The following is a 27,508-nucleotide window of genomic DNA, read 5'->3' as shown; positions in this document are numbered from 1 at the left end:
AGAGGGGCTGCGGGTGCAGCAGGTGTGTTTGTGTTTGCCTGTTTCTTTGTCTGTGTACACTGTTCTCCTTCTGGCTTAGGGCTTCTCAACTGTGGCTGCATATCGGAATCATACGAAAAGCTCTATGAAATGCAGATGCCCGGGTCCTATCCTGGGACGCTGACTGCCAGGTCTGGGTGAGGCCGGGGTGCTGGCATTGGAGAGCTCCCCAGGGGATCCTCTCGGGCGGCCACGCTTGCTCCATGCGGCTCTCCAACTTTCCACCAACATTTTCCACCTGTCTGAATTAGAAGCCAGCCTAGATTTGCCTTTGGATCCAGGCCATTGACGATTTCTAATTTTAACTCTCGACTTTGAGACTTATAGATGGAGAGGGTGAAGCCCAAAAGGGGCTGAGTGTCTTTCCATGGTAGTCCCTGCGGATTGGCCAGAAAGAGTGCTGACAGATGCTGTCAGAGGCGCTGGAACTGTCATTTTAGGCTGATCTTTATATAGTATGTCATTCATACTCGGATTATATTCAACCTTAAGCTCTAACTCACAACTGCATTATTTATTTTAACATTGTAAGATAAATATTCTAGTTGTCAAAATCTTTTTTTTTCTCTTTTTTTCTGTAGTCTAGACATGCTTATGCTTCGTGTGAAAAGAAAGATAGCTAATCACTTGGTCTGTGACCCCATAAACTGTATCCCACTCTATCCATGGAATTCTCTAGGCAAGGATACTGGAGTGGGTAGCCTTTCCCTTCTCCTGGGCATCTTCTGAACCCAGGGATCGAACCCAGGTCTCCCGCATAGTGGGCAGACTCTTTACCAACTGAGCCACTAGGAAAGCCTTTAGCTACATGTGAGCACATGTCCAAATGTCATTTCATGGGTTGAGGGAGAGAAACTCAGGAAGAGGATGAGTAAATTTCCGTCTTGTGGCCTCTCGGAATAATTAGGTGCTTTGGTCTTATGGGAAATGGATAGATAACCTTCCTAGCAAGAAATTACGAATGACCCATTTGATGTGATGGCTGAAAAACTGTATTTTTTACTAATGGAATGATCTTGGAGGCAGGGATTTTAATTTTTTAAAAAAGCATGACTCTTTCCCCAGAGTAAACTAAATTACCTTTGCCAAAAAGAGCCTTCAACTTGTTGGCCCACGGGGAGAAGTCAGTGCAGAGAGGGCGGAGCCTGGACTCTCCCCTCACACTGAGTGCTCCCACTCATCACACTGAGTGCTCCCTCAGTGTTGTTTGTGGTGTATCAGCGTCATGTCATGGTACCTCATGTTCAGTGAGAGCAGGATTGAACCCAGTGTCACGTTTAATTGAAACAGGAAGCCTTTTCAGCTTTGTGTGTGAAACAGACACGTGGGATCCGAAAGGCCAGTGCTGGGCAGAGGGCCAGAACCCATGACCCAGGCTCACACTGCTGCACAAGGCTCCAGAACCCCCGGAGTGGGGCCGTGCTGTGCTGGGCTGCAACCAGCCCTTGCTAACACATGGTCTGGCAAAATGACCACTCCTCTGCATCTTCAAGATGCTCCAAGAGACAGCTGCTCTTTCCGTTTTAGTTTTCCCTGTCTGGCCTCCCCGCCCCCTTCCCTTTGACTACTCCGAACCTGGTGGCTTGTCCAGCTCCACAGGGGGCTTAATGTTTGTGGGTGCTGCTACCGCTGGCCTTGGTAATGAGTTGTGTGAAAGGGCCCCTGCCTTTGCTCAGTGTGTCTTGAAAATTATGATTATGACCTCACGGGTCATTGTGGTGGGTGCCAGACTTGTGATGATTCTGAATAGTTACTTTGGAATTTTATGAGTCAAAAAGACAGAGCTACCCCTGCCAGTGGAAAGGCATGGGGGAGAATGGCTGGTGTGAGTCACATGGTGAGGAGGACTTCGTTGACACTAAGGTGTACTTTACTCTCTGCCCCCAGGTGCCCCTCCAGCCTGTTACAGCCCCAGCAGTCCCGTCCAGATTCTGGAGGACCCCAGCTACTTTTTCCCAGACTTTCAGCTCTATCCTGGGAGGCATGAAGCATCTTTGACAGTGGAGGCAAACAGTAGCATCAGAGAAAAAGTTGGTAAGTTCTTTCACTGGCACTCATTTTGGCAAAGCAGGATGATTTTATGTTTTTCACTCTTCTGAATAATTTTTTCTCTATCCTCTTTTTAAAAAGCAGCATATTGGATTACTGGTTGTTTCTTTATTGGTAGGTGCCTTATTTTTAATGTTTGCTATTAACATTGTGTGTGCGTGCATGCTAAGTTGCTTCAGCAGTGTCCAACTCTTTGCAACCTTATGGACTGTAGCTGGCCAGGCTCCTCTGCCCATGAGATTCTTCAGGCAAGAATACTGGAGTGGGTTGCCATGCCCTCCTCCAGGGGATCTTGCTGACCCAGGGATGGCAGCTTTGTCTCCTGTGGCTCTTTCATTGCAGGCGGATTCTTTACCACTGGTGTTAATTTATTATAATACATGACTCACTCAACAGAGAGAGTTCCTGAGTATGTAGGAACTTCCAGATTATAGTATTGAGTGCCTAATTTTTCTCTAATTCCTAAATATTCTTTTGTACTCTTTCCTAGAATCTTTCATTTCTTTTTTCTTCTCTGCTTTCATTTATACCTCTTTTTGCAGGTAATTCAGAAATTCAGAGTAATTCTAAACTATATTTGGAAAGGAACCGCTTCCTTTGTACAAATTTCCTGCCTATTTTTAAGGGTTTATGAGATTGGTTACACCATGAAGAACTCTTCAAAACCACATTAAAGAAGGATCTTAAGGTTCTTGCCAGATGTGCTCATGAAAAGGAGATTCAGTAGTTTCTGGGTCTAATGAGACCCCATTCCTTTTATGATTCATCCAAAAAATCATTTTCCTTTGGAAATATGTTTTTATTTAAATTTTTATCCATTTTGTTTTAAAGTGTGGATTTTTTTATTTGAATTTGCTTGTTCATCAAACCCTGAGGGTAAGAACTGTCTTCTTTACTCTCCTAACCCAGCACTTGTCAGAATGCCTGAATATCACAGGTTGGCAGTTGGTATTTGTGGGGTGAGTGATGGCTCAACTCAACCCACGCTGTTAATTGCTTTCCTAGGATTGTGCATCACTTAGTACAGTTACTCAGCAGTTCATCTTGGGTGAACTTTCAATGGTCTGTTTTTGTTGTTGCGAAGTTCTAATTGTTGAAGTTCAGGTTTATATCTCAGTTACTGTGCACATTCTCTGAAAATGAGCAGTGAGTTTGAATTTATTCCACATACCATCCTGTGAAGTAGATATGAAGCCTGACCTCAGAGGAGAGAGAGGTTCAGAGAAGCCAAGTAATTGCCTGAGCTCACGAAGGGTAGATCAGAGGTGAGCTTCAGAAACCAGTCTGTAGAGTTTTTACTCAGCAATTCTTTCTTGTTTTTTAAACCATTTTTTTAACTGAAGTATAGTTAATTTACAATACTGTGCTAATTTCAAGTGTATAGCGAAGTGATTCAGTTATATCTGTATATCTGTATATGTCGATTATATTTCAGATTTTTTTCCATTATAGATTATTCAGCTCAGTATCAGTTTAGTCGCTCAGTCGTGTCGACTCTGTGAGCCCATGAATTGCAGCACGCCAGGCCTCCCTGTCCATCACCAACTCCCAGAGTTCACTCAGACTCACGTCCATCGAGTCAGTGATGCCATCCAGCCATCTCATCCTCTGTCGTCCCCTTCTCCTCCTGCCCCCAATCCCTCCCAGCATCAGAGTCTTTTCCAATGAGTCAACTCTTCGCGTGAGGTGGCCAAAGTACTGGAGCTTCAGCTTTAGCATCATTCCTTCCAAAGAAATCCCAGGGCTGATCTCCTTCAGAATGGACGGGTTGGATCTCCTTGCAGTCCAAGGGACTCTCAAGAGTCTTCTCCAACACCACAGTTCAAAAGCATCAATTATTCGGTGCTCAGCCTTCTTCACAGTCCAACTCTCACATCCATACGTGACCACAGGAAAAACCATAGCCTTGACTCAACCGACCTTAGTCGGCAAAGTAATGTCTCTGCTTTTGAATATACTATCTAGGTTGGTCATAACTTTTCCTCCAAGGAGTAAGCATCTTTTAATTTCATGGCTGCAGTCACCATCTGCAGTGATTTTGGAGCCTAAAAAAATACAGTCTGACACTGTTTCCCCTGTTTCCCCATCTATTTCCCATGAAGTGATGGGACCAGATGCCATGATCTTCGTTTTCTGAATGTTGAGCTTTAAGCCAACTTTTTCACTCTCCTCTTTCACTTTCATCAAGAGGCTTTTTAGCTCCTCTTCACTCTCTGCCATAAGGGTGTTGTCATCTGCATATCTGAGGTTATTGATATTTCTCCCAGCAATCTTCATTCCAGCTTGTGTTTCTTCCAGTCCAGCGTTTCTCGTGATGTACTCCTCATATAAGTTAAATAAGCAGGGTGACAATATACAGCCTTGACGTACTCCTTTTCCTATTTGGAACCAGTCTGTTGTTCCATGTCCAGTTCTAACTCTTGCTTCCTGACCTGCATACAGATTTCTCAAGAGGCAGGTTAGGTGGTCTGGTATTCCCATCTCTTTCAGAATTTTCCACAGTTTATTGTGATCCACACAGTCAAAGGCTTTGGCATAGTCAATAAAGCAGAAATAGATGTTTTTCTGGAACTCTCTTGATTTTTCCATGATCCAGCGGATGTTGGCAATTTGATCTCTGCTTCCTCTGCCTTTTCTAAAACCAGCCTGAACATCTGGAAGTTCATGGTTCACGTATTGCTGAAGCCTGGCTTGGAGAATTTTGAGCATTACTTTACTAGTGTGTGAGATGAGTGCAATTGTGTGGTAGTTTGAGCATTCTTTGGCATTGCCTTTCTTTGGAATTGGAATGAAAACTGACTTTTTCCAGTCTTGTGGCCACTGCTGATTTTTCCAAATTTGCTGGCATATTGAGTGCAGCACTTTCACAGCATCATCTTTCAGGATTTGAAATAGCTCTACTGGAATTCCATCACCTCCACTAGCTTTGCTCGTAGTGATGCTTTCTAAGGCCCACTTGACTTCACATTCCAGGATGTCTGGCTCTAGGTGAGTGATCACACCATCGTGATTATCCAAGTTGTGAAGATCTTTTTTGTACAGTTCTTCTGTGTATTCCTGCCACCTCTTCTTAATATCTTCTGCTTCTGTTAGGTCCCTACCATTTCTGTCCTTTATCGAGCCCATCTTTGCATGAAATGTTCCCTTGGTATCTCTAATTTTCTTGAAGAGATCTCTAGTCTTTCCCATTCTGTTGTTTTCCTCTATTTCTTTGCATTGATCGCTGAAGAAGGCTTTCTTATCTCTTCCTGCTATTCTTTGGAACTCTGCATTCAGATGCTTATATCTTTCCTTTTCTCCTTGGCTTTTCACTTCTCTTCTTTTCACAGCTATAGATTATTACAAGATATCAAATATAGTTCCCTGTGCTATGCAGTAGGTCCTTGTTGGTTACTGATTTCATATATGAAAAGTGGATGTGAAGGTGAAGTCACTCGGTCGTGTCCGACTCTTTGCAACCCCATGGACGGTAGCCTACCAGGCTCTGCGGTCCATGGGATTTTCCAGGCAAGAATACTGGAGTGGGCTGCCATTTCAGGGGATCTTCCCAACCCAGGGATCGCACCCGGGTCTCCTGCATTGCAGACAGACGCTTTACCGTCTGAGCCACTATAGTACTGTGTATATGTTAATCGCAAACTTCTAAGATATCTCCCACCCCCCCAGCAGTTCTTTCCTGAATGCCTTTTGTGTATCGTGGTAGTGTTGTAGACAGTGGGTTCACCGCATGTGTTAAGATAAGGCTGTCTGTTCCCTGGTGCTAGAGAATTCTAGTAGAAGACAGGTAATAAATACACTGTTGATTGAAAGAGAAGGCCAGTGACAAGGCCAGATGTTAGGCTGTTCAGGACATTTAGCAACTGGTTAGGGGAGCTGGCAGAGAAGGCAGTGGCACCCCGCTCCATTACTCTTGCCTAGAAAATCCCATGGACAGAGGAGCCTGGTAGGCTGCAGTCCATGGGGTCGCTAAGAGTCGGACACAACTGAGCGACTTCACTCTCACTTTTCACTTTCATGCATTGGAGAAGGAAATGGCAACCCAGTGTTCTTACCTGGAGAATCCCAGGGACGGGGGAGCCTGGTGGGCTGCTGTCTATGGGGTCGCACAGAGTCGGACACGACTGAAGCGACTTAGCAGCAGCAGCAGCAGTAGGGGAGCTGGAACCCGGGGAATGGTTGAGATCATAGAAGCTGGGGCTGCAGTCTTTGCTGTTACAAAGACACCCAAAATATCATCTACTGTCACCTTTTCTCATATTTTAATACCGAAAAGTATAAGAGGAATATAGTCCTTGATAGCAGCCCCTGCTAAAAGAAGGTAGTAAACTCAGTTTATGTGTATCTAGGTATATACACATATATATGTGTGAGTATGTGTGTATTTATATATCTTGTAAGAGTATCGCAACCACCTTCATTTTTTTCTTATTTTACTATAAACTGAAAACCTAGCTTGGCACTTGATTAAATGTAGGGAGCAAAGGGGACTTTCCTGGCAGTTCAGTGGTTCCGACTCCATGCTTCCAATGCAGGGGACATGGATTTGACCGCTGGTTGGGGACCTAAGATCCCACATGCCATGTGGTGTGGCCAAATACATAGATAAATAAATTAATGAAGTACCTCTACAATTCAACAATTAAAAAAAAAAAACTTCTTTAAAAAAATGGAGGGAGCAAAGGAAACAAAAGGGACAAAATGGTATCTGCACTTTGTGTCTGGATGACTCTTTGGTCATAGATGAGGATGCCATTTATCAGAAAAAAGGCAACTTTGGGGAAGAGAGACGGTTTGGGGGGAAATAATGTGTCCTTCGTATATATAAAACACAGAACCATCACTGCTTGGAATTGTAGGGCTGAAGGCTACTTAGAGATGGGCTCACTTAGCTCCCTCCATTTACAAGTAAGGATTTTGAGCCCAAAGACAGCAAGTGATTTGCTCAGAGTCTTATCAGTAGTAAGTAGTAGAATGTTTACTAGCCTGTTGCTATAAATATCCTCAGTACACTCCTTCTAAGTACTTTTGTGAAAAGGCATGAATTATATATTTCATGGTATTCTTTTACTGGTTAAATGTTTGACACCCATTACATGCAGGCACTAGGTTGCTTGTTGTTGCTCAATTGCTAAGTTGAATCCAACTCTTTGCAACCCCATAGACCACAGCACACCAGGCTTCCTTGTCCTTTACCATCTCCCAGAGTTAGCTCAAACTCATGTCCATTGAGTCCATGATACCATCCAACCATCTCACCCTCTGTCATCCCCTTGTCCTCCTGGCTTCAGTCTATCCCAGCATCAGGGTTTTTTCCAATGAGACAGCTCTTTGAATCAGGTGGCCAAAATATTGGAGCTTCAGCTTCAGCATCAGTCTTTTCATTGAATATTCAGGGTTGATTTCCTTCAGGATTAACTGGTTTGATCTCCTTGCAGTCCACGGGACTCTCAGGAGTCTTCTCCAGCACCACAGTTCAAAAGCATCAGTTTTTCAGTGCTCAGCCTTCTTTGTGGTCCAGCTCTCACATCCATACATGACTACTGGAAAAACCATAGAGTTGTATGCTAGGGAGACCCAGATGAGGAGCCACGATCTCTGCTTTTAAGATGTTCAAAGTCTTGTTTACATAAATAAGTGCCATCTGACACAACTTAGCAACTAAACCGCAGCTTGTGATGATTGGTCTTTGGGATATATGACAACAGAGGTTCGATATCGGAGAAGGAGGGCTCAAGCCTGCTGGGCTGCAGCAAGAAGGGTTTTACTTAGAAGGCAGCCTTAGAGCCATCACTCAAAGCACATCTAGGACTTTCCCAAGAAAAATGTAGTGAGATGCATCTTTCCAGGCAGAGGGATGAATGGGGACAAAGTCCTGGAGGCCAGAGAGAGCTAGCATGTTTGGGAACTCTATGTTCTTGGTGTGTTGCTGGAACTTGAACTCTCAGAGCAGTAGGGCGGGCAGTGGCTGGAGTGTTCGAAAAGTGGAGACGGCAAGTGTCGGTTGCTTGCTTTCTGAGGACAGTTAGAAAAGAAGAGAGAAGAGAAGCCGGGTAGCACTTAGAGGTTTACACTGGGCTGTGAGAAGGTGGTTTCTTTGGTTGTTGTTGTTGTTCTGATTTTTATTTTTTTAAGATGGGAAAGACTGTTTATATGATGAAGAGAAGGGGTCAGTGGAGAGCTTAAAGGGAGAGCGTGAAGGCCTGACCAGGGTCTAGAAGGAAGCAGGAAGTGAGGGGAGGAAGAGTGGGAGAGGCGCACTGAGCTGGAGAGAGGCTCCCTGGGATAAACGGCAGGGTAAATGGGGGTGACGGGGTATTGGAACACTTTAAATGCCTCTATCATTAGAAAGTTCATTATTCACAATATACACTGAGACCTGTATGGAACAGCCTGACATGTTTTTCCCATGTTTATCTTCCAGTTGAGGATCCTCTCTGTAACTTCCACCCCCCGAACTTCCCGAGGATCCCAGAGGTGGAGATGAGAGGTTCCGAGGATGCGGCAGCTGGAACAGTGTTACAGCGGCTGATCCAGGAGCAACTGCGCTATGGCACCCCGACCGAGAACATGAACTTGCTGGCCATTCAGCACCAGGCCACAGGGAGTGCAGGGCCAGCCCACCCCACCAACAACTTTTCTTCCACGGAAAACCTCGCTCAAGAAGACCCACAAATGGTCTACCAGTCAGCACGCCAGGAACCGCAGGGTCAGGAACACCAGGTGGACAACACTGTGATGGAGAAACAGGTGCGGTCCGCACAGCCTCAGCAGAACAACGAGGAGCTGCCCACGTACGAGGAGGCCAAGGCGCAGTCCCAGTTCTTCCGGGGACAGCAGCCGCCGCCGCCGCCCCAGCAGCAGCAACCAGGGGCCGTGGGGCACAGCTACTACATGGCCGGGGGCACCAGTCAGAAGGCCCGGACTGAGGGCAGGCCGACGGTGAGCCGCGCCAACAGCGGACAGGCGCACAAGGACGAGGCGCTGAAGGAGCTCAAGCAGGGCCACGTCCGCTCTCTCAGCGAGAGGATCATGCAGCTGTCGCTGGAGAGGAATGGCGCCAAGCAGCACCTCCCTGGCCCCGGGAACGGGAAGGCGTTTAAGGCGGGAGGGGGCCCCTCCCCAGCCCAGCCTGCAGCCAAGATGCTGGACCCCCGAGGACCTCCACCTGAGTACCCCTTCAAGACCAAGCAGATGGTGTCCCCGGTCAGCAAGACCCAGGAGCATGGACTGTTCTACAGTGACCAGCACCCCGGGCTGCTCCACGAGATGGTCAAGCCTTACCCTGCGCCCCAGCCTGCAAGGACAGAAGTGGCCGTCCTGAGGTACCAGCCACCCCCAGAGTACGGGGTAACAAGGTGATTATCTAGCCTAGAGAATTTTAAAAAATTTATTCTTTTAATTGAAGTCTAGTTGATAGATAATATTATTACTATTTTGCAGATGTACAATAGAGTGATGCATAATTTTTAAAGATTATGCCCCGTCTATAGTTATTATAAAATATTGGCTATATTCCCCATGTCTTACAGTGTATCCTTGTAGCCTGTTTTATAGCTAATGGTCTGTTCCTCTTAATCCCCTGCCCCTACACTGCCCCTCCTCCTTCCCTTCCCCACTGGTCACCACTAGTTTGTTCGCTGTATGCCTGAGTCTGTTTCTTTTATATCACTTGTACTAGTTTGTTGTATTTTTTTAGATTCCACATATTAGTGATATCAAACAGTGCTTGTCTCTCTCTGTCTGACCTATTGCAGTTAGCAGAGTGCCCTCCAGGTCCATCTGTGTTGCTGCAAACGGCGAACCTTCATTCTTTAATATGACTGAGTGGTATTCCGTCATGTGTATCTACCACAGCTTCTTTATCCATTGATCAGTTGATGATACTTGGGTTGCTTCCCTATCTTCTGTGAAGTTGCATCATCTGTGAACGCACGATTCTTGATCTGTGCCCCTTTGAACACTTTTGCGAACGTGCGTGCTCAGTTGCTCAGTTGTGTCCAACTCTTTGCAACCCCGTGGGCTGTAGCCCACCAGGCTCCTCTGTCCATGGGATTTTTCCAGGCAAGAATATTGGAGTGGGTTGCCATTTTTTCCTCCAGGAGATCTTCCCAGCAGAGGGATCGAACCTGTGTCTCCTGCATTAGCAGGCAGATTCTTTTCCATTGAGCCACTTAGAATGCTGCTGTGAATACTGTGATGCATGTGTCTTTCTGAATTAGTGTTTTAATTTTTCTCAGATATATACCCAGGAGTGGAATTGCTGGGTCATACGGTAGTTCTGTTTTAGTGTTTTGAGAAACCTTCATACCGTTTTCCACAGTAAGCCTAGTGGTTTCACTCATGGTTTTAACACTCATTATTTTCAAGGCATATTAGGTTTTTGTCATCAGTTTTTTTTTTTTTTTTTTTTGGTCTGTGCACAATATTTAGTAAGCAGCATTTTGGCCAAAATATATAGAGTAAGACAGAATAGAGGTCAACTGGGGATTTTCTCCAGGTGTTCCAGAAGGCGGGTGGGGATTTCTGAGTTTAGGGCGGAGCCTCCATTGCGGGCTGTCCCTGGGGAGCTTGGCCCAGTGGGCTAGAGGAGCAGTGGTTTTCCTGGCTGGCTTTGTGGAGAGTGTCCAAACTTCTGGAACATGTTATTACCATGGGGTTTTATAGAGTCTTTCTTCACTGTAGATTTTAAAGGAAAATGTAGTCTGAATTCTAGAACAGAGGAGCTAAAGGGACCTAGAAATCATACAGCCTCACCCCTTTAATCAGTAGAAAAGTGAAAGTGTTAGTCGCTCAGTCGTGTCCAACTCTTCGTGACCCTGTAGACTGTAGCCCACCAGGCTCCTCTGTCCATGGGATTCTTCAGACAAGAATACTGGAGTGGGTTGCCATGCCCTTCTCCTGGGGATCTTCCTGACCCAGGGATCGAACCCAGGTCTCCTGCATTGCAGGCAGATTCTTTTACCGTTTGAGCCACCAGGGAAGAAGCTCTGTTTATTCGAGAGATGAGAAACTCAGTTTACTCAACTCTGAGGCGGCTGGAGTCAGGCTCAGGTATCCTGACTCTCAAAACCATTTTCCCTCCATCGCCCTAATTGCTCCTACTGATGGGTTCAGCAGCACTTACCGTGTGTGTAGTCTGTGCAGCCCTGTACTCAGTTCAGAGATAAAGATACAGTTTCCACCCTCAAGGTCCTCCCAGCATCGTCTCAGGGAAGCCAGCATCTGAACAGATCCTTGGGCTACAGGGTACCGTTTTAGGATAGAAAGGTGCAGAGAGCATTCGAGAACCGGACAGAGTGCTATGACTCACAGCTCAAGGGCTTGGGGAGAGCTGCATTGAGGAGGTGACGTTTGAGTTGGGTCTTGAAGAATAAATCAGAGCTGTGGGATAGAGGTGAAGTAGCCAGAGATGCTATGCAGGGAAAGGCCATTACTTCAGACCAGAGCTTAGGGGGTTTTGTCTGGCATGAGCTGCAGTCATGAAGAGCCATGGCGGGGTAGGAAGTGGCAGAAAGTGTGTTTGGACAAGGCAACTGAGACCAGTTGATGAAGATCTTCGAGTGTCATACTAAAGAGTTTAGAATTTATCCATAAACAATTGCAAGAGCCAGTGCTTTTCAGTAAAGACTGTATTGATGTTTACTAGGCTAATGTTAACGGCAGCAAAGGATGAATTAGAGAAAGGGGAACCTCGAAGCCATGAGGACCATCAGAGATGGGGTCAGTTGTGTCCAGTTAAGACCTGGGGAGGGTAGCCCAGCTTTGAGACCGTAGGTATGGAGGAGCGTTATATGCTAAGAGAAATAGAGCTGACATCATTTAATGATTGATTAGATATGGACACTTGGAAATAAGGCAGTTGGAAAGCAAACTCTCAGGAGAGAAGTTGGCTATGGAGATACCCATTTGGAAATTGCTAGAGTTTAGATGTTTTTGTTTCGGAAACGGCAATGGCAACCCACTCCAGTACTCTTGCCTGGAAAATCCTGTGGACGGAGGAGCCTGGTGGGCTGCAGTCCATGAGGTCGCTGAGAGTCGGACATGACTGAGTGACTTCAGTTTCACTTTTCACTTTTCACTTTCATGCATTGGAGAAGGAAATGGCAACCCACTCCAGTGTTCTTGCCTGGAGAATCCCAGGGACGGGGGAGCCTGGTGGGCTGCCATCTATGGGGTTGCAGAATTGGACACGACTGAAGCGACTTAGCAGCAGCAGCAGATGTTTCTGAGCTTGCTCTGCCTGGGGAGACTGTGGAGCATAACAGAAGACAAGTGGGTCACTGCCTGTTATGGCTGTGTCTTCATTCTCGCCAGAGGCTTTATTGATCAGATTCCAAATCAAATGAGCTGAGATTTTCCCGAGTGACCCCAATGGCTGGGTGCAGGGCCTACTTTGGCTGTACATCTTCTGAAAAGAGAGTGACTGGGCCTTGGCAGAGAGAGTGAGCTGGCCTGTCACTCACTTGGCAGCTGCTGACCCGTTTCCCTGCCTTCGGTGGCAGTGGCAGTTTTGAAGCAATGTACTGACCTGCAGGCCCCTGACAGGCAGCAGGATGCAGTGGACACAGTGTGACCCCACTGGGGTGTCCAAATGCAGCCTGGGAGAGCTCTTGTTCTCACCCTTTTATGAATCTTTAAGCCAAGGAGAAATTGAAATTTAAAAGCTATCAGGTTGGAAGAGGAAAAATATATCTTCAAATCTCTGGTTATTAGCACATTGATTTGCCAGAGTTAAATAATCCATGGTACTGATTGCAGAGTCATATCAGAGTTTGGGTTGTGATAGTTCACATTTTCTTTCTCTTAATCATTTAACCCTGTGTCTAGAGCTTGATCAAAAGTGGAAATATCCCCAGTCTCCTTACTTCTCTCGGGCTTTATTCTTGGTTACGTGGCAGGGCATAAAGGGGTCTTGCTGCTTTTTTACTACTTGGCAGTAGGTATGCTGTGAGTGGAAGACAGAAAGGGGGAGGAGGAAGCTATTCCTGGAGGGCTGCCCAGGTATTTGTGGGCGGTGTCATGTGTTTCGATGTGATGACGTCAGAAAGAAGAAGCAGTGTCTGAAGGATTTGAGCTGGTTGCTGGGCTTGGCAGCTGGGTCCACATGACACATCAAAATGCCCTAGAAGATGTAACAGACAGACCATTGAGGCTCAGCCCCAGAGCTACAAGGTGGCTTTGTGAGCCTGGCCGCAGCTCGCCAGCATGGCTCCCCCAGGGCAGCCTTTGGCAAGCAGGGTAAACAGAGTTGCGTCCACACCAGCCCTGCTTCAGACACATTCAGTGTGGTCTGAGCTCCAAGGACTGGATCTGAAGCTCAGCACGGTGTGATGTTCAAGCTATCTTTGACCCAAAAGAAGAGCCATTGCATGCGTGCTCAGTCATTTCCAACTCTGCAGCCCTGTGAACTGCAGCCCGCCAGGCTCCTCTGTCCATGGGATTCTCCAGGCAAGAATACTGGGGTGGGTTGCCATGCCCTCCTGCAGGGGACCTTCCCGACCCAGGGATCAAACCTATGCCTCCGGCGGCTCTTGCAGTGGCAGGCAGGTTCTTTCCCGCTCAGCCACCTGGGGAGCCCAGAGAAGAGCAGGTCTCCCTTTAACTTCACTGTGACCTTCCCTTGTGCTTAACAGTTTGTCATTAACAGTGATGGTTTGGGAAGCCGCCGGCTGTTGGGTCAGTGCGTCATGGACGGCCCTTGAGTCAGGGAGGCCTTTGTCTGAATTGGGCTCGTGTTCTGGCCTCGAGCTGCAAAGATGGGCTCAGTATGTTGTGGATATTCAGCGCTCTCACCCCATCCATCACACACTGTCGAGACTTCACTGCTTTCTGTCTAGAGATGGAAAGGTCTGAAGGGCACAGAGCTTAGGATGAGTAAGAACCTGGAGTTCTGGCCTTCGTTACTGATTTACCATAGCTTACGGATTCTCTCACCTGCTCGGATTCGCGGACCATGGGAGCTGTGTAACAGGTCATGGTCTCTTCTTGTGGGAAACCCCATGGACAGGTCACTGGTCAAGGCCTCCTTGACTTTCATCACTTCAGTTCAGTTGCTCAGTCGTGTCCGACTCTTCGTGACCCCATGGACCGCAACATGCCAGGCCTCCCTGTCCATCACCAGCTCCTGGAATTTAGTCAAACTCATGTACATTGAGTCAGTGATGCCATCTAGCGATCTCATCCTCTGTCGTCCCCTTCTCCTCCCGTCTTCAACCTTTCCTAGCATCAGGGTCTTTTCAAATGAATCAGCTCTTCACATCAGGTGGCCAAAGTATTGGAGCCTCAGCATCAGTCCTTAAAATGAATATTCAGGATTGATTTCCTTTAGGACTGACTGGTCTGTCCCATTAATGGAAGTGAAGGCATGAATGAATACTGCGGAACTAGATCTCACACACCACAGCTAAGTTTGCATGCTGCAACTCAAGATTCCAAATGCCACAACAAAGATCCCCCAAATAAATATTTAAAAAGAGATGACGTCAGAGCCAGTGGTGCCATGGATCCCCTTCCACAGAACATGCTTGCTTTGTCTCTTCACAGGCCAGCTATCACCACTGCCATCCTTCCCATCAGTTCAGGGGGCTCATGGCTTCCTGCATTCATGGAGGGACCCTGCGGTGTGCTCAGCCTCCCAAATCATGCATGTTTTCCTTAGAATATTCACGATGAATTTTCCTCTGGAAAAACCTCCTGGTTTGGTTTTATTTAGCACAGAGTCAAAGTTCCTGATGCTCTCTGGTGCTCAGGTGCTTCAGCTGTGTCCAACTTTCTGCGACCCCATGGACTGTAGCCCGCCAGGCTCCTCCATCCCTGGGATTCTCCAGGCAAGAATACTGGAGTGGATTGCTATGCCCTCCTCCAGGGGATCATCCCGACCCAGGGATGGATCCTGGGTCTCCTGCATTGCAGATGGATTCTTCACTGTCTGAGCCACCAGGGAAGCCCCCATGCTCTCTGGGAACGTGTCAGACAGTGCAGTGGGGAGAGGGGGAGCAAAGAGGAGAGTCCTGGAGCCCACGTGGCCGATTAGAGAGAAACCATGCCTCTCGCCAGGAACCCACGCAGACACGGCAGTGTGGCCAGAGTGCAACACGCGTGAGAATTCGGGCTGAAGAGCAGCTTTACTCTGGGTGGGTGTGAGGTCTCAAATGTGCTGTGCAGTACAACAGAGAATGTTCAGTGGCCCTCTCTCACTCTGAGTTGGAAAAGGCTAGAGGAGGAAGGGGGATTTTCGGAGTGAGTGTGTTTCCAAAGTGCGGATTTGCAGTTTAGATAGTTAACGAAAATGAATTGCTATGTGGCATTAAAAGGTGAGCTAAATCCAAAGTTTTTGGATTAACCACCATGCGTTGCTCTGAACAGAAATGAGGCCAGGGAGTTTTTTGTTTTTTTTTTTTAATTCCACCAGCTAAACATGTGTTTTGAATACCAGCATTCAAATTTACGAGTTTGTACAATTTTTAAGCTGAATTGTGGCTGGGTGAGCCAAGTAAAATGCCCTGTTTATTGTGAGGAGCAACTCTGCGGTGTGGGAATTTGAAAAGGCTGGGGTCAAGTTTAGGTTGCTTTCTCAGGAAATGTAACACAACTCCAGCTGCAGTGCATTAAATGCGTGGCTTCTCCAAACAAGAGGATCATCCATACGCATCCTGCCTCGCCATAGTTTGGGTTTTAGTTTACCCAAGAGTCTAGACTCAGTCTGAACACTTAAGAGTCCTGTGTCACACCACCAGAGGGGTCCAGGTGGGAAGGCTGTGGGTTTGGGAAAGAAGATTTGAGGGGTTTTAAGTCCTGGCTCTTCCACTTTGTAGCAAATTGCTTAAGTTCTCAGAGCCTCAATTTCTTTATCTGTAATTTGTTGTAGCTGATGTTTCCTGAAAGTGACTGATTTTCTTCCTTACAACAATGAAACGCTTTCATTATAAAAAATCTAGTAATATAGATCCTATAACTCCCACTTCCCCACTCCCTAAAAAATGGTTAAGAAGGGAAATAGAAATTGCCTGCAGTTCCATTATCCAGGCAAAACCACTCTTAAATACTCTGTTCACTGTTGCTTTCACAATCAGAAAATATAAGAAAATACTCTAAATTGGAAACCTCTAGGGAAGAGGTATTTTTACTGACGGAGAAGTCTTAAAATTTGAACCTTGCCATTTGTTATTTCACCTCATTTTAAAATTATTTTGTCATGTTTACTTCCTCTGATTATTAAAATAACAGTGCTGATTTTTTTACTATCTCTATTTTCTAATTTTTCTATAAGAGAAAGTCTCTCAGTCATATCTGACTCTTTGTGACCCCCACTATACAGTCCATGGAATTCTCCAGGCCAGAATACTGGAGTGGGTAGCCTTTCCCTTCTCTAGGGGATCTTCCCAACCCAGGGATCGAACCCAGGTCTCCTGCATTGCAGGCGGATTCTTTACCAGCTGAGCCACAAGGGAAGCCCCTGTGGCTAGTATATGTTTTTCTATGATGAACATATACATTAGTGCAGAACTTTTTGAATAGCTACCCATATTCATTGTAGAGATTACATAAAGAATAGAAAAATAGGAAGAGAGAAAACAAATCCATGAATTTGTCATCTGGAGATAGTCATTCTGTCCTTTTTCATAGTTCCTTCTAGTCATTTTTCTGTAATGTTTTACTCAAGCAAAGTCCTAATATGTATCATGTCTTGAGAATTTTAAAGAATCTTTGCTTTGAAGCTCAGTAAACATTCATTGAACTGATTGTTGATATTGAAAAATTGAAAAAAGTTGTTTTGACTTTAGTTGTCTATTAATAACTTTGCTTTGGGAAATTTATTTAGCTGTTTGCATTTTCTCTTTTGAATTGCTTGGTCACACATCCTTCTTATCCATTGATATCTCTTTTCCTGTTATGTTTTAGACAACTTTTGGCAATCACACAAGCCATATTAAATGTTAGCACGATGGCCTAATTGTAGATAAACATGTTGTTGTTGTTGTTTTTGTTTAGTCACTAAGTCATGTCCGACTCTTTTGTGACCCATGGACTGTAGCCCGCCAGGCTCTTCTGTCCATGGGATTTTCCAGGCAAGAATACTGGAGTGGGCTGCCAGTTCCTTCTCCAGGGGGTCTTCCCCTCCCAGGGACAGAACCTGCATCTCATGTATTGGCAGGCGGACCCTTTACCCCTGAGCCACCTGGGAAGCCCCCAAAACATATAGTATTTTGAATATAGGTTGCTGGTCACCATTGATGCTTGCAGATCTGGGGTTAGTAGAGTGGGGACTACTGGTCTGTTTGCATGAAATGCTCTGTTGCTCACTGAATTCTGGAATTGTTTCCAAAATGAAACCTTTTGATGTACATGTAGTGTGGACCAAAGCAGTGCTGAACAATGGAAATATACTGTTGAGGAGGGAGGGGGGAGGGATAAATTGGAAGACTGGAATTGACGTATAGATGCCACTATGTATAGAATAGATAACTAGTAAGGACCTGCTGTGTAGCGCAGGGAACTCTACTCAGTACTCTGTAATGACCTATGAGGGAAAAGAATCTAAAAAAGAGTGGAGATAGATTTGTGTGTGTGTGTGTGTATATATATATATATATATATCTGTATATATATATACACACACACACTCTTTTTTAGATGTGTGTTTGTGTGCCTGTGTGTGTAACTGATTTACTTTGCTGTACAGCAGAAACTAACATGACATTGTAAATCAGCTATACTCTAATAATAAGAATTTAAAAATTTAAAATGCTAAATTAAAAAACTAAAGACATTGACATCCTTTAAAAAAAGAAATATAATGTGGGTCAGATATCTAATTAAAATTTTTCTCACAGCCACGTTTTTATGAAGTTAAAAGAAACAGGTAAAATTAATTTAAAAACATGTTTTAGTTAACTCGTTTTTAAAAATTGAATATAGTTAATTTACAGTGTTGTTTGTGTTAGTTTCTGCTATGAAGCAAAGTGATTCATTTATACATTTTACTTACTACATTAAATTTTTTTTCTGCTATTGAATATTGTTCCCTTTGTTACCTGTTTTATGTATAGTAGTTTGTATCTGCTAATTCCAAATTCCTAATTTATCCAACCCCCGCCCCGCGCCCCCCCCCCCCCCCCGCCCCCGCGAAGCCTTCCCCTCTTTTGTAACCATAAGTTTGTTTTCTGTGTCTGTGAGTTTATTTCTGTTTTGTCAGTCAGGTCATTTGTTTCATTTTTTTAAGATTCCAGATACAGGTGATATCATACATTTGTGTTTGTCTGACTTCTCTTACTATGAGAATCTCTGGGTCCATCGTAGAGATTGCTGCAAATGGCATTTCTTTCTTTTTATGGCTGAGTAATATTCAACTATGTACGCCTAGCACATCTTCTTTATCCATTCATCTGTGGGTGGACGCTTAGGTTGCTTCCATGTCTTGGCTATTGTAAGTAGTGCTGCTGTGAACATTGAGGTGTATGTGTCTTTTCAAATCGGTTTTTGTGTTTGGTGGATATATGCTCAGGAGCAGGATTGTTGGATCATACAGTAACTGTATTCTTAGTTTTTTTAAGAAACTTCCGTACCGTTAGTTAATCCATTTTAAAACGTACATTTAGATGCATGTTTTATTTAGCCCATTATATCTAAAGTATTATAATTTCAACAGGTTATCAACATAAAAAACAATTGCTGAGATATTTTACCTTTCTTGTACTGTCTTAAAATTTTGATGTGCCTTTTATATCTTGTGCACATTTCAGCTCAGATGAGACACATTTCAGGTGTTCAGTAGCCACATGTGATTTGTGGCTAGTGTTTTGAACAGTACAGGTCTAGAAGAAAGTGAGGATCTGTGTTCAAGAGAGTGTCCCGACATGCATGTGCATCACCTTCACATTATACTCTTGTTCTGCATTGCATTACAAGAAATCTCTTCAGAAATAGAAGCTTCTATGGTGCTAGCATTTGCTTTGTTTCCAGGTTGAAGCTTTAGTGTTAGGGACTGGGATTCTCCACACAGGGTGTAAGAGGAAGGGACACCCAAGGGTGCATTATCCTTCGCTTTTCTCCTGACACCCATTAGCAGTGTAATAAGAATAACAGAGGCTAGCTAGCAGTTATTAAGTATTTTCCCAATGATAGACACTGTGTGCAGTGCTTTATATACATGGTCTCATTTAATTCTCATAACAACTCTGTGAAGTAGATAACTACCGTTATCCCCATTTAAAGGTGAAGAAGAAGTTAAAAACTTGCCCGTGGTTACATGGCTAGAAAGAAGCAGAGAAAAGAGGCCCATATTAAGGAATACTGCATGTCCCAGCATGAGGCGATAGCCCTGGTGTGGTAGAGGTATGTGAGTTCCAACCCCCAGTTCATAGCCCATTGTTTTGCTTTGTAAAGACTGAGATCTCTGGTTTATTAATCCTCTGAGCTTTAGTTTGCATACTTTAAAAACAGAATAATAATATATGTTGTGAGAGCAGGGAATGTCCAAGCTTGTGAGAATGAAATGACAGTGGAGGTAAAGTGCTATTCATGGCACGTTTAGTACGTTACACATTTAGGTGTAGTGTAAATACAAATGTTTAAACAAGCTTATTTATGGGAACTTCCCCGGTAGTTCAATGGTTAAGACTCTGTGCTTCCGATGCAGGGGTCATGGGTTTGATCCCTGGTTGGGGATCCCACATGCTGTGAGGCACGGCCCCCAAAAAAATTTTTTAAGAGAATATATAAACAAGCTTATTTATGAAGGCTTGTTGTGTGCAGAGAGAAGCAAAGGGGCTGTTGAGTAGTAGCTGTCACCAATGACCTTGCTTCCCTAATCCAAATTACATTATCACTTCAGTCTTGAGCTGCATTTTGTGTATGAGAAAGGAAGCAACATGGAGCTGTGTTATTAAATTAGCAATGTCCTGACTGGAGATTCTAACTATATTATCCAGATCAAATATAAATACCAGAGGTCTCTTCCTCAATAAAACAGTGTTGAAGTTCATAGAGCATATATGACCTCCTAACTGGCTGTTGGGCTCTGGGGCCAAATCAACTGACAAAAATGTACTGGGTACCAATTTAGTGTAAGTCATAATTTTCTACCCTCAGAAAACATGCATGCTACTAATTAGGAAGAATAATAATGAATGAAAAATGAAATTATATTTAAATAAAAATTCAAGAGAACAAAACCATGACATAGGCCAGTGGTGGTAGGTTGTCAAGACTGTGAGTCAGGCAGGGCTATAAATTAGCAAGCAAGAAATGAGTGCAGATTCCAGGTCAGGCTATGTGTCACGGTCCCAAGTCATTAATGATGGAAGATCAGCCCATATATATTCCGTGTATGACCCTATATTTTCGAATCATAGATGCGGCTCTTTGTTTTTTTATTAAAATTTTTTTGATGTGGATCGTTTTTAAAGTCATGGTCCAAATCATCGATGACGGAAGATCAGCCCATATATATTCCCTGTATGACCCTGTTTTGAATCATAGATGTGGCTCTTTGTTTTTTTTTTATTAAAATTTTTTTGATGTGAATCATTTTTAAAGTCTTTATTGAATTACTTACAGTATTGCTTCTGGTTTATGTTTTGATTTTTTTTTTTTTGATCATGAGGCATGTGGAATCTTAGTTCCCTGACCAGGGCTCAAACGTGCACCCTCTCCATTGGAAGGTGAAATCTTAACCACTGGACCACCAGAGAAATCCCAGATGTGGCTCTTTAAATGTTCCTTGATTCTTGTTTCTAATACCTCACTGTGGACTTGGGGCAAAGAGGCTTTTCAGCCCTGCTCAGATATATTTAATAGTCAGTTCGATGGCAGGCGGGAAAAGATCCCTTTCTTCAGTGTTCCAAGATTTCTCCAATTCCGTGAGACAGGAGCAGAACCTGGTGGTGGTCCTGTCTTGGTGTGTGTGAGGATAAAGCGAGGTGATGAGTTGTGCTTCCTGGCAGATGGTATAGACCCTTAATAGTGTTAGTTGAGTGCTTCTGTAGAAGAGATTAACCTGCGAAAGACAATAGCATTGAAGGTAAGTAACAGTCCAAGAGAACAACACAGGGGCAGGTTTCTAGCCTTCATGCTTCCCCTGAGGGGGCTCGAACGTACGGAAAGCTCTGATGCTTTCTCTAGAGTATGAGTCAGGGACGTGGCACCTGGCAGCAGAGGTCACAGGGTGCCTGCCTGTCCTCCCTGTGTTCCCCCGCACTGTTTACGGAATGAGTGAGCTGCAAGCTCTGGAATCCCAAAGCCTGTGCTTGCATCTTCTTTATGTTTCTGTTATCTCTGCTCTATTTTGTTTGGGAGAAGGAAATGGCAACCCACTCCAGTATTCTTGCCTGGAGAATTCCACGGACAGAAGAGCTTGGCGGGCTCCAGGCCATGGGGTCGCAAAGGGTCGGACACGACCAAAGCGACTTAGCACAGACCTTCTTGTGCCTTGTTTTCTCACCTAAATACAGAGACTTGATAGTGATGCCTATTTTATAAGGCAGTTATGAAGGTCAAGGTGAGATGGTGTGTGTAGCAGTGCATACTACAGTGGCTGGAGTCAAAAGTGCTCAATAAATGTTAGCTGTAACAGAAGAAAATTATTGGACTTCTCATGAAAGCCACACTCAGGGCTAGGCTCTGGGTTGTTGTCGTTCAATCACTGAGCTGTGTCCGACTCTTTACTGCAGCATGTCAGACTCCTGTGTCCTCCACTGTCTCCTGGACTTTGCTGAAGTTCACATTCATTGAGTCGGTGATGCCATCCAACCATCCCATCCTCTGTCCCCCAACCATCCCATCCTCTGTCACCCGCTTCTCATTTTGCCCTCAATCTTTCCCAGCATCAGGGTCTTTTCCAGTGAGTCAGCGCTTTGCATGAGGTGGCCAAAGTATTGGAGCTTCAGCTTCAGCATCAGTCCTTCCAGTGAAGGATTAAGGATTAAGTGAAGGATTGACTGGTTTGATTTCCTTGCAGTCCAAGGGACTCTCAAGAGTCTTCAGCAGCACCACAATTCAAAAGCATCAATTCTTCAGTGCTCAGCCTTCTATGGGATACAGATGATACTAATTATAATTATAGTGGTAATAGCTAACGTTTGTCCAGTGCTTAATTTGTGCCCAGCTTTATACGTATTAACTCCTTCAGTCCTTTAACTTAAGCCAAGTGGTGGTATAGTCCCAGGACACCGAGACAGGTGTCAAGTAACAGCTCTCTGCCTGCACATTCTAATAGAGGAAGTAAGTGAAAGTGTTAGTTGGTCAGTTGTGTCCTGCTTTTTGCTACCCTATGGACTGCAGCCCACCAGGCTCCTCTGTCCATGGGAATTCTCCAGGCAAGAAGACTGGAATGGATAGCCATTCCCTTCTCCAGGGGATCTTCCCGACCCAAGGATCGAACCCAGGTCTCCCACATTGCAGGGAGATTCTTTACCATCTGAGCCACCAGGGAAACCCCAGCAGAGGAAGTGAACTCTAGTCAAATAGACAGTTGTGGCATAGAATTCTGGGCTTACCTTTACTAGCTCAGCTGGTAAAGAATCTCCCTGCAATGCATAAGACTCTGGTTCAGTTCCTGGGTCAGGAAGATCCTCTGGAGTAGAGCGTGGCAACCACTCCAGTATTCTTGCCTGGAGAATTCCCATGGACAGAGGAATCTGGCGGGCTAAGTCCATTGGGTTGCAAAGAGTCGGACACCACTGAGCTACTAAGCACAGCACAACATAGAATTCTATACAAGGTAGTTTCTCAATAAATATTGGTTCCCATCTCCTCTTTTTCTTTTTTCTCTGTGTCCTCATTGCGAAGAAGTCTTTACCCTAATGGTGGCCGATCAGTAGCATTATCTTTGGGAGTGGAGGATATCTTGATTCATAGCGCTGGTCTGATGGTGTGTGACATTTTCCTGTGACACACACCCCACCACACACCACCCCACCCCCCCCCCCCCCCCCCCGCCACACACACACACCATTCTTTCCCCTTCGTTTATTCTCATCCAGATCTGCCTTGTACGGACCTTTGAGCCCACCCGCCCCAGTGGCTGAGAAGTGGAGCCAAGGAACAGTGGTTTGGTCTCCTGGCTATACATCGTCCGTTGTTTAATACCATGCTTCGTGAATGTGTAACTGGGTTATTTTTTGAAGCCAGTGTTCTCTACTTATCATAAAAGACTTCCTATTTTGAAAAACCCATTCTTTCTGTCCCTGAACTTGGCAAGAACCTTTTTCCTGCATTGCCACTCAGGTGGCTAGTCACCATCATGGATGACTTAGGCTGGCATTATGAAAACTTCTTTTTTGTTATATAAGGGAAGATGACCGAGAACATAGGCCCATCCTTGATTGTGAGTTCCAAATGCCAGAGCCCAGTGAATATCAAAAGGTAGAAGCCCCACCCTGAAGCCCATGCCTGAAGGGTCCTGTTGGGGCCTGATGCTTCATCTGTGCCCACCCCAGCTCCAAGGAGACATGCCACGCTTGTTGTCTGCGTTGGATGAAGTGGGAAGGGAGAACTTGGAGATGGGAATGGGTGTCTGCCTTTGGATTGAGGCAGTGTAATTTGTGATATTTTGTCTCTTGTCAAGGTAACCTCTTTGCATGAAAAATACACTGTAGAATTTAGCCAGGCTGCAGGAATGCACTTATTCACAAAGGACCTGTGGTGTTTTGGGTCCACAACTGATAGGAATCCCTGTGTGGGGGTGAAAGTTGGGCATTGTGAAAGGCAGCCAAGGGCATTTCACTCTCACTGTGGAGTTGGACCTCGTACACACAGACATCTCATGCACACGAGACAATACGTTCACATATACTTCAGTGTAGAAGAGGCACAAATTCATCAAACTGCAGAAACGCTTTATTTCTAATGAGAAGGTCAGATAGTAATCGCAGGTGTGGAAAGGGAGGGAGGGGGAGGGTTTACACCTCCCCACCCCGAGCACTCCTTTCTGAAATCTGAGGCCCTTAAGGAGTAAAGAACCACCTTAAGCTCCATGGTTCCCTACTTTGACTCAGGGAGCTTAGACCCCAGCTATTTTAACATGAAATGGATGGGCTCCTAGGTCAAAACCATAAGGAGATCTAGTTGGAAACTGGCTTGGGAGCCCGGTGGAGCACTCTGATGTTGGGTACCAGAACAGAGCCAGTGGTTAGTCACTCGGGTGGGATCCCTGGGTTTCTTCTGAGGTTATCTTTAGGGGCGTTTGCATCTCCATGTAGGGAGGGCTAAGGTGACACCCTTTCTTCTAGAGTTTGACGTTTAGCTGCAGAAGTCAGCATTCAGAGGATGCTTAATGCTGTAAGATACACTTGCACAGTGAGATATGGAGGCTGTCCAAAAACGCTGCGGCAAATATACTTAAATATACTTAAAAGGAAATATAAGGTCAGATGACCCCTGAGGATAAAGGGAGGTAGTTCTGAGAGATTTGGCCCTGGAGGATCAAAAGGAATGGAGGTAACACATGAAACTGTTACGGACTAGAAGGCGCTCAACCCTTTGATATAAAGAAGTCAGTGATTTGGGGGTTGCTGATAATTCTTAGCACCCCAGTTCCCAGACTGAGACCTAAAGGTTGAAGGGGTAAACAAGAACACCAGTTTCCCCAAGTCTACAGAGCAGAGATAGCCATGGTTGCAGAACTAGATGCCAAGACTGTCTTTGCTGTTTATACTATAGAGTTGTTGTTAGGAGCTCTTGGCGTAGGCTGGAAGAAAATACAGTGATTCTTAGGAAACCGATTAACAGAATCAGGAGGCGGGGATCCTTCGAAGGGGGGATTGGAGATGAAAATTCATGGCTTCAGATAAAGAAGCTCGTACCAGAATTTGAACCATCAAGGAACATCTGTGTTTTTCTTAACCTGGCTGTTGTTGTTCAGTCACGAGGTCATATCTGTCTCTTTGTGACCCCGTGGATGGCAGCTCACTCCTGTGTCCTGCGCTGTCTCCTGGAGTTTGCTCTAATTTACGTCCATGGAGTTGATGATGCTATCTGACCATCTCATCTTCTGTCACCCCCTTCTCCTTTCGCCTTCAGTCTTTCCCAGGTTTCCTCACTGGGCACCTTTGGTCCATCCTTGCCAACATACATCCTACCCACAGGCATGAAGACAGCTCCTCCCCTGCCCCCTCCACACTCCAAGGGAGGGTCTGGCTTTGGCTCCCAGAGGCCCATGCCCATCCCTCTGGCCTCATCTCGCTGCTCCTGCCATCTGGGCTCTGTGTCCACTTGCTTTCTTCCACTTGATCTGCTCCTCTCCGTCCTGCCTTAGGTCCCGTTCGCCCCTGATCCTGGAAAACTTCCCCCGCTTCTCCACCCCCTGCTCCCAGCCACTCTTTACTCCATGTCTGTCAACAGACTTCAGCTCAGGTGTCCGCTTCTCAGAGACCATTTCCCTGACCCCTTTGTATGAACTGGCCACTCAGTGATTCCCTGTCCCTGTCCCTCAGGTTGATTCTTGGAGAGGTGTCATTGCTTTTCAATACCCAGCTTTGTGTGTTCATCATTTGGTGGTGTGCCCATCTCTCTCTCTCCAAGAACATAAACTTCATGAGAGCAGGGAAGGACCTTGTCTGTCTGGTCCACCTTTTCCCGATGGCCAGAGCAGTGCAGATTCAGAGGGAGAGCGCTGAATATCTGTGGGATGGGGGGTTGAAGCTGCATCTCTCAGCCCAGCCTGGACCCTGCGTTGATGCTGACCCCTGGCATCACTGTGGGTGGGGACCACCCACAGTGCCTGTGCTGTGGGCTTTCCTCCCACCCCACCCCCACCCCCGCCCCAGCCTGTGGCCCTGGCCCTGACTCCTGGTCTGTTCCCTTGCAGCCGCCCATGCCAGCTTCCTTTCCCGTCCACGGCGCAGCAGCACAGCCCGGTGTCCTCGCAGAACTCCTCGGTCAGCGGGGCGCTGCACTCCGTGCCCCTGCCGCTCGCTCCTCCCATGGCCCTGGGCGCCGCGCCGCCCCCGCCCGCCGCCTCGCCCAGCCAGCAGCTTGGCCCTGACGCGTTCGCGATAGTGGAGCGAGCCCAGCAGATGGTGGAGATCCTCACGGAGGAGAACCGCGTGCTGCACCAGGAGCTTCAGGGTTACTATGACAACGCCGACAAGCTCCACAAGGTAGGGGAGCTTGGCACGGGGCGGGGGAAGGTTCTCAGTACTCCAGGTAGACAGATCGAATCCGGGGCTAGCGGGACCTAAGGCAGGAGTGAGAGGAGCAGATCAAGTAGGAGAAAGCAAGTGGATACAGAGCCCAGTCTGTCGGAACAGCACGAGATGAGGCCGGAGGGAAGGTTCTCGAAAGGCACATAGTTCCTTACGTCTCAAGGCGGTTGATTCACTGACTCACTGGCCAGCGTTTAATTCAACACCTTTTTATGCCAGGCACCATGTAAGGCTTTAGGAAGACAAAAATAAATATGCCAGGGTGCCTCCCTTGGAGGAGCTTATCTTCCAAAAGAGGGAGAGTCACTCCTTCAGGTTTGATGGAGAAATCAAAAGCTTTCCCGACAAAGCAAAAGTTAAGAGAATTCAGCACCACCAAACCAGCTTTATCGCCAATGCCAAAGGAATTTCTCTAGGCAGGAAACAAGAGAAGAAAAAGACCTAACTACAGAAAATAAACCCCAAACAATTAAGAAAACAGTAATAGGATAATACATATCGATAATTGCCTTAAACATAAATGGATTAAATGCACCAACCAAAAGATATAGGCTGGCTGAGCAGATGAAAATCTGTGCATATATGTACTTCCACTTACCTCATCACTCTGCCTGACGGCCTCCTGCCAAATGGTAATTATTTTATATTGTTAGGTTACTCATGTTCCCATTATGGCTTGCAGTTGTAATTATCTTGTATTTTTTGTCTGGCTATTGATTGTGAAAACTGATATACATCTTTTACTATTGATTATGTAAAAAAAAAGCAGGGGTTGGGGGGGAGTCACCCAAGCTAAACCTGCAGTAGAATGTCAAGGGGCTACAGGAGAGAAGGAGAGGTGCCCCTGGACAGGGACTCAGCAGCTAAACAGCATCTCCCCAAATGGACAGTGTGGGAGAGGGGACACCGAGAGGGATATAGAGCAGCAAGCTGAGAGAGACAGGTTCTTTCTTTACATCTAGGATCTCACACAGGAACCTGGTGATTGCCGTGCTGGTTTCATTAGCTGGTCTCTGCAAAAAAAAAGCAGTGATGCCTCAGCACCGAGGGCAGAGTGCGAGTTCCGACATGCTCTCCTTCTGCTTGTGACTCAGCAGGTGGGGAGATGCTGCAGAATTCCAGCCCGTGTCTTTGTCATGGGATCATTAGGACGCACGGCAGCCTTCATTCTTAGGGCTTTATGCCGAGACCCAAAGTCAACAGGGAGACATCTATCCAGAGTGAACTGTTACAGGCAGTGATTTCACCATGACCCACACGCCAGCACCCAAAAAGCT

General features: G+C 45.8%; 1 protein-coding gene across 5 annotated transcripts in view; it reads left to right on the top strand.

The window, feature by feature from the left end:
* AMOTL1 (angiomotin like 1) overlaps positions 1-27,508 on the top strand; it is a 199,743-nt gene that overhangs the window by 108,723 nt on the left and 63,512 nt on the right. For all 5 annotated transcript variants that reach the window (XM_052653104.1, XM_052653105.1, XM_052653103.1 and 2 more), the window contains 3 exons: positions 1,927-2,073; positions 8,510-9,443; positions 25,895-26,186. In XM_052653104.1, coding sequence (XP_052509064.1) covers positions 1,927-2,073; positions 8,510-9,443; positions 25,895-26,186 — 1,373 coding nt within the window. The remainder of the gene's footprint in view (positions 1-1,926; positions 2,074-8,509; positions 9,444-25,894; positions 26,187-27,508) is intronic.

Source organism: Budorcas taxicolor, chromosome 15 (assembly GCF_023091745.1).
Source record: "Budorcas taxicolor isolate Tak-1 chromosome 15, Takin1.1, whole genome shotgun sequence".
Taxonomy (NCBI): Eukaryota; Metazoa; Chordata; class Mammalia; order Artiodactyla; family Bovidae; genus Budorcas; species Budorcas taxicolor.
Note: the sequence above shows the minus strand (reverse complement) of the source record. Positions and strands in the feature narration are given on the sequence as shown.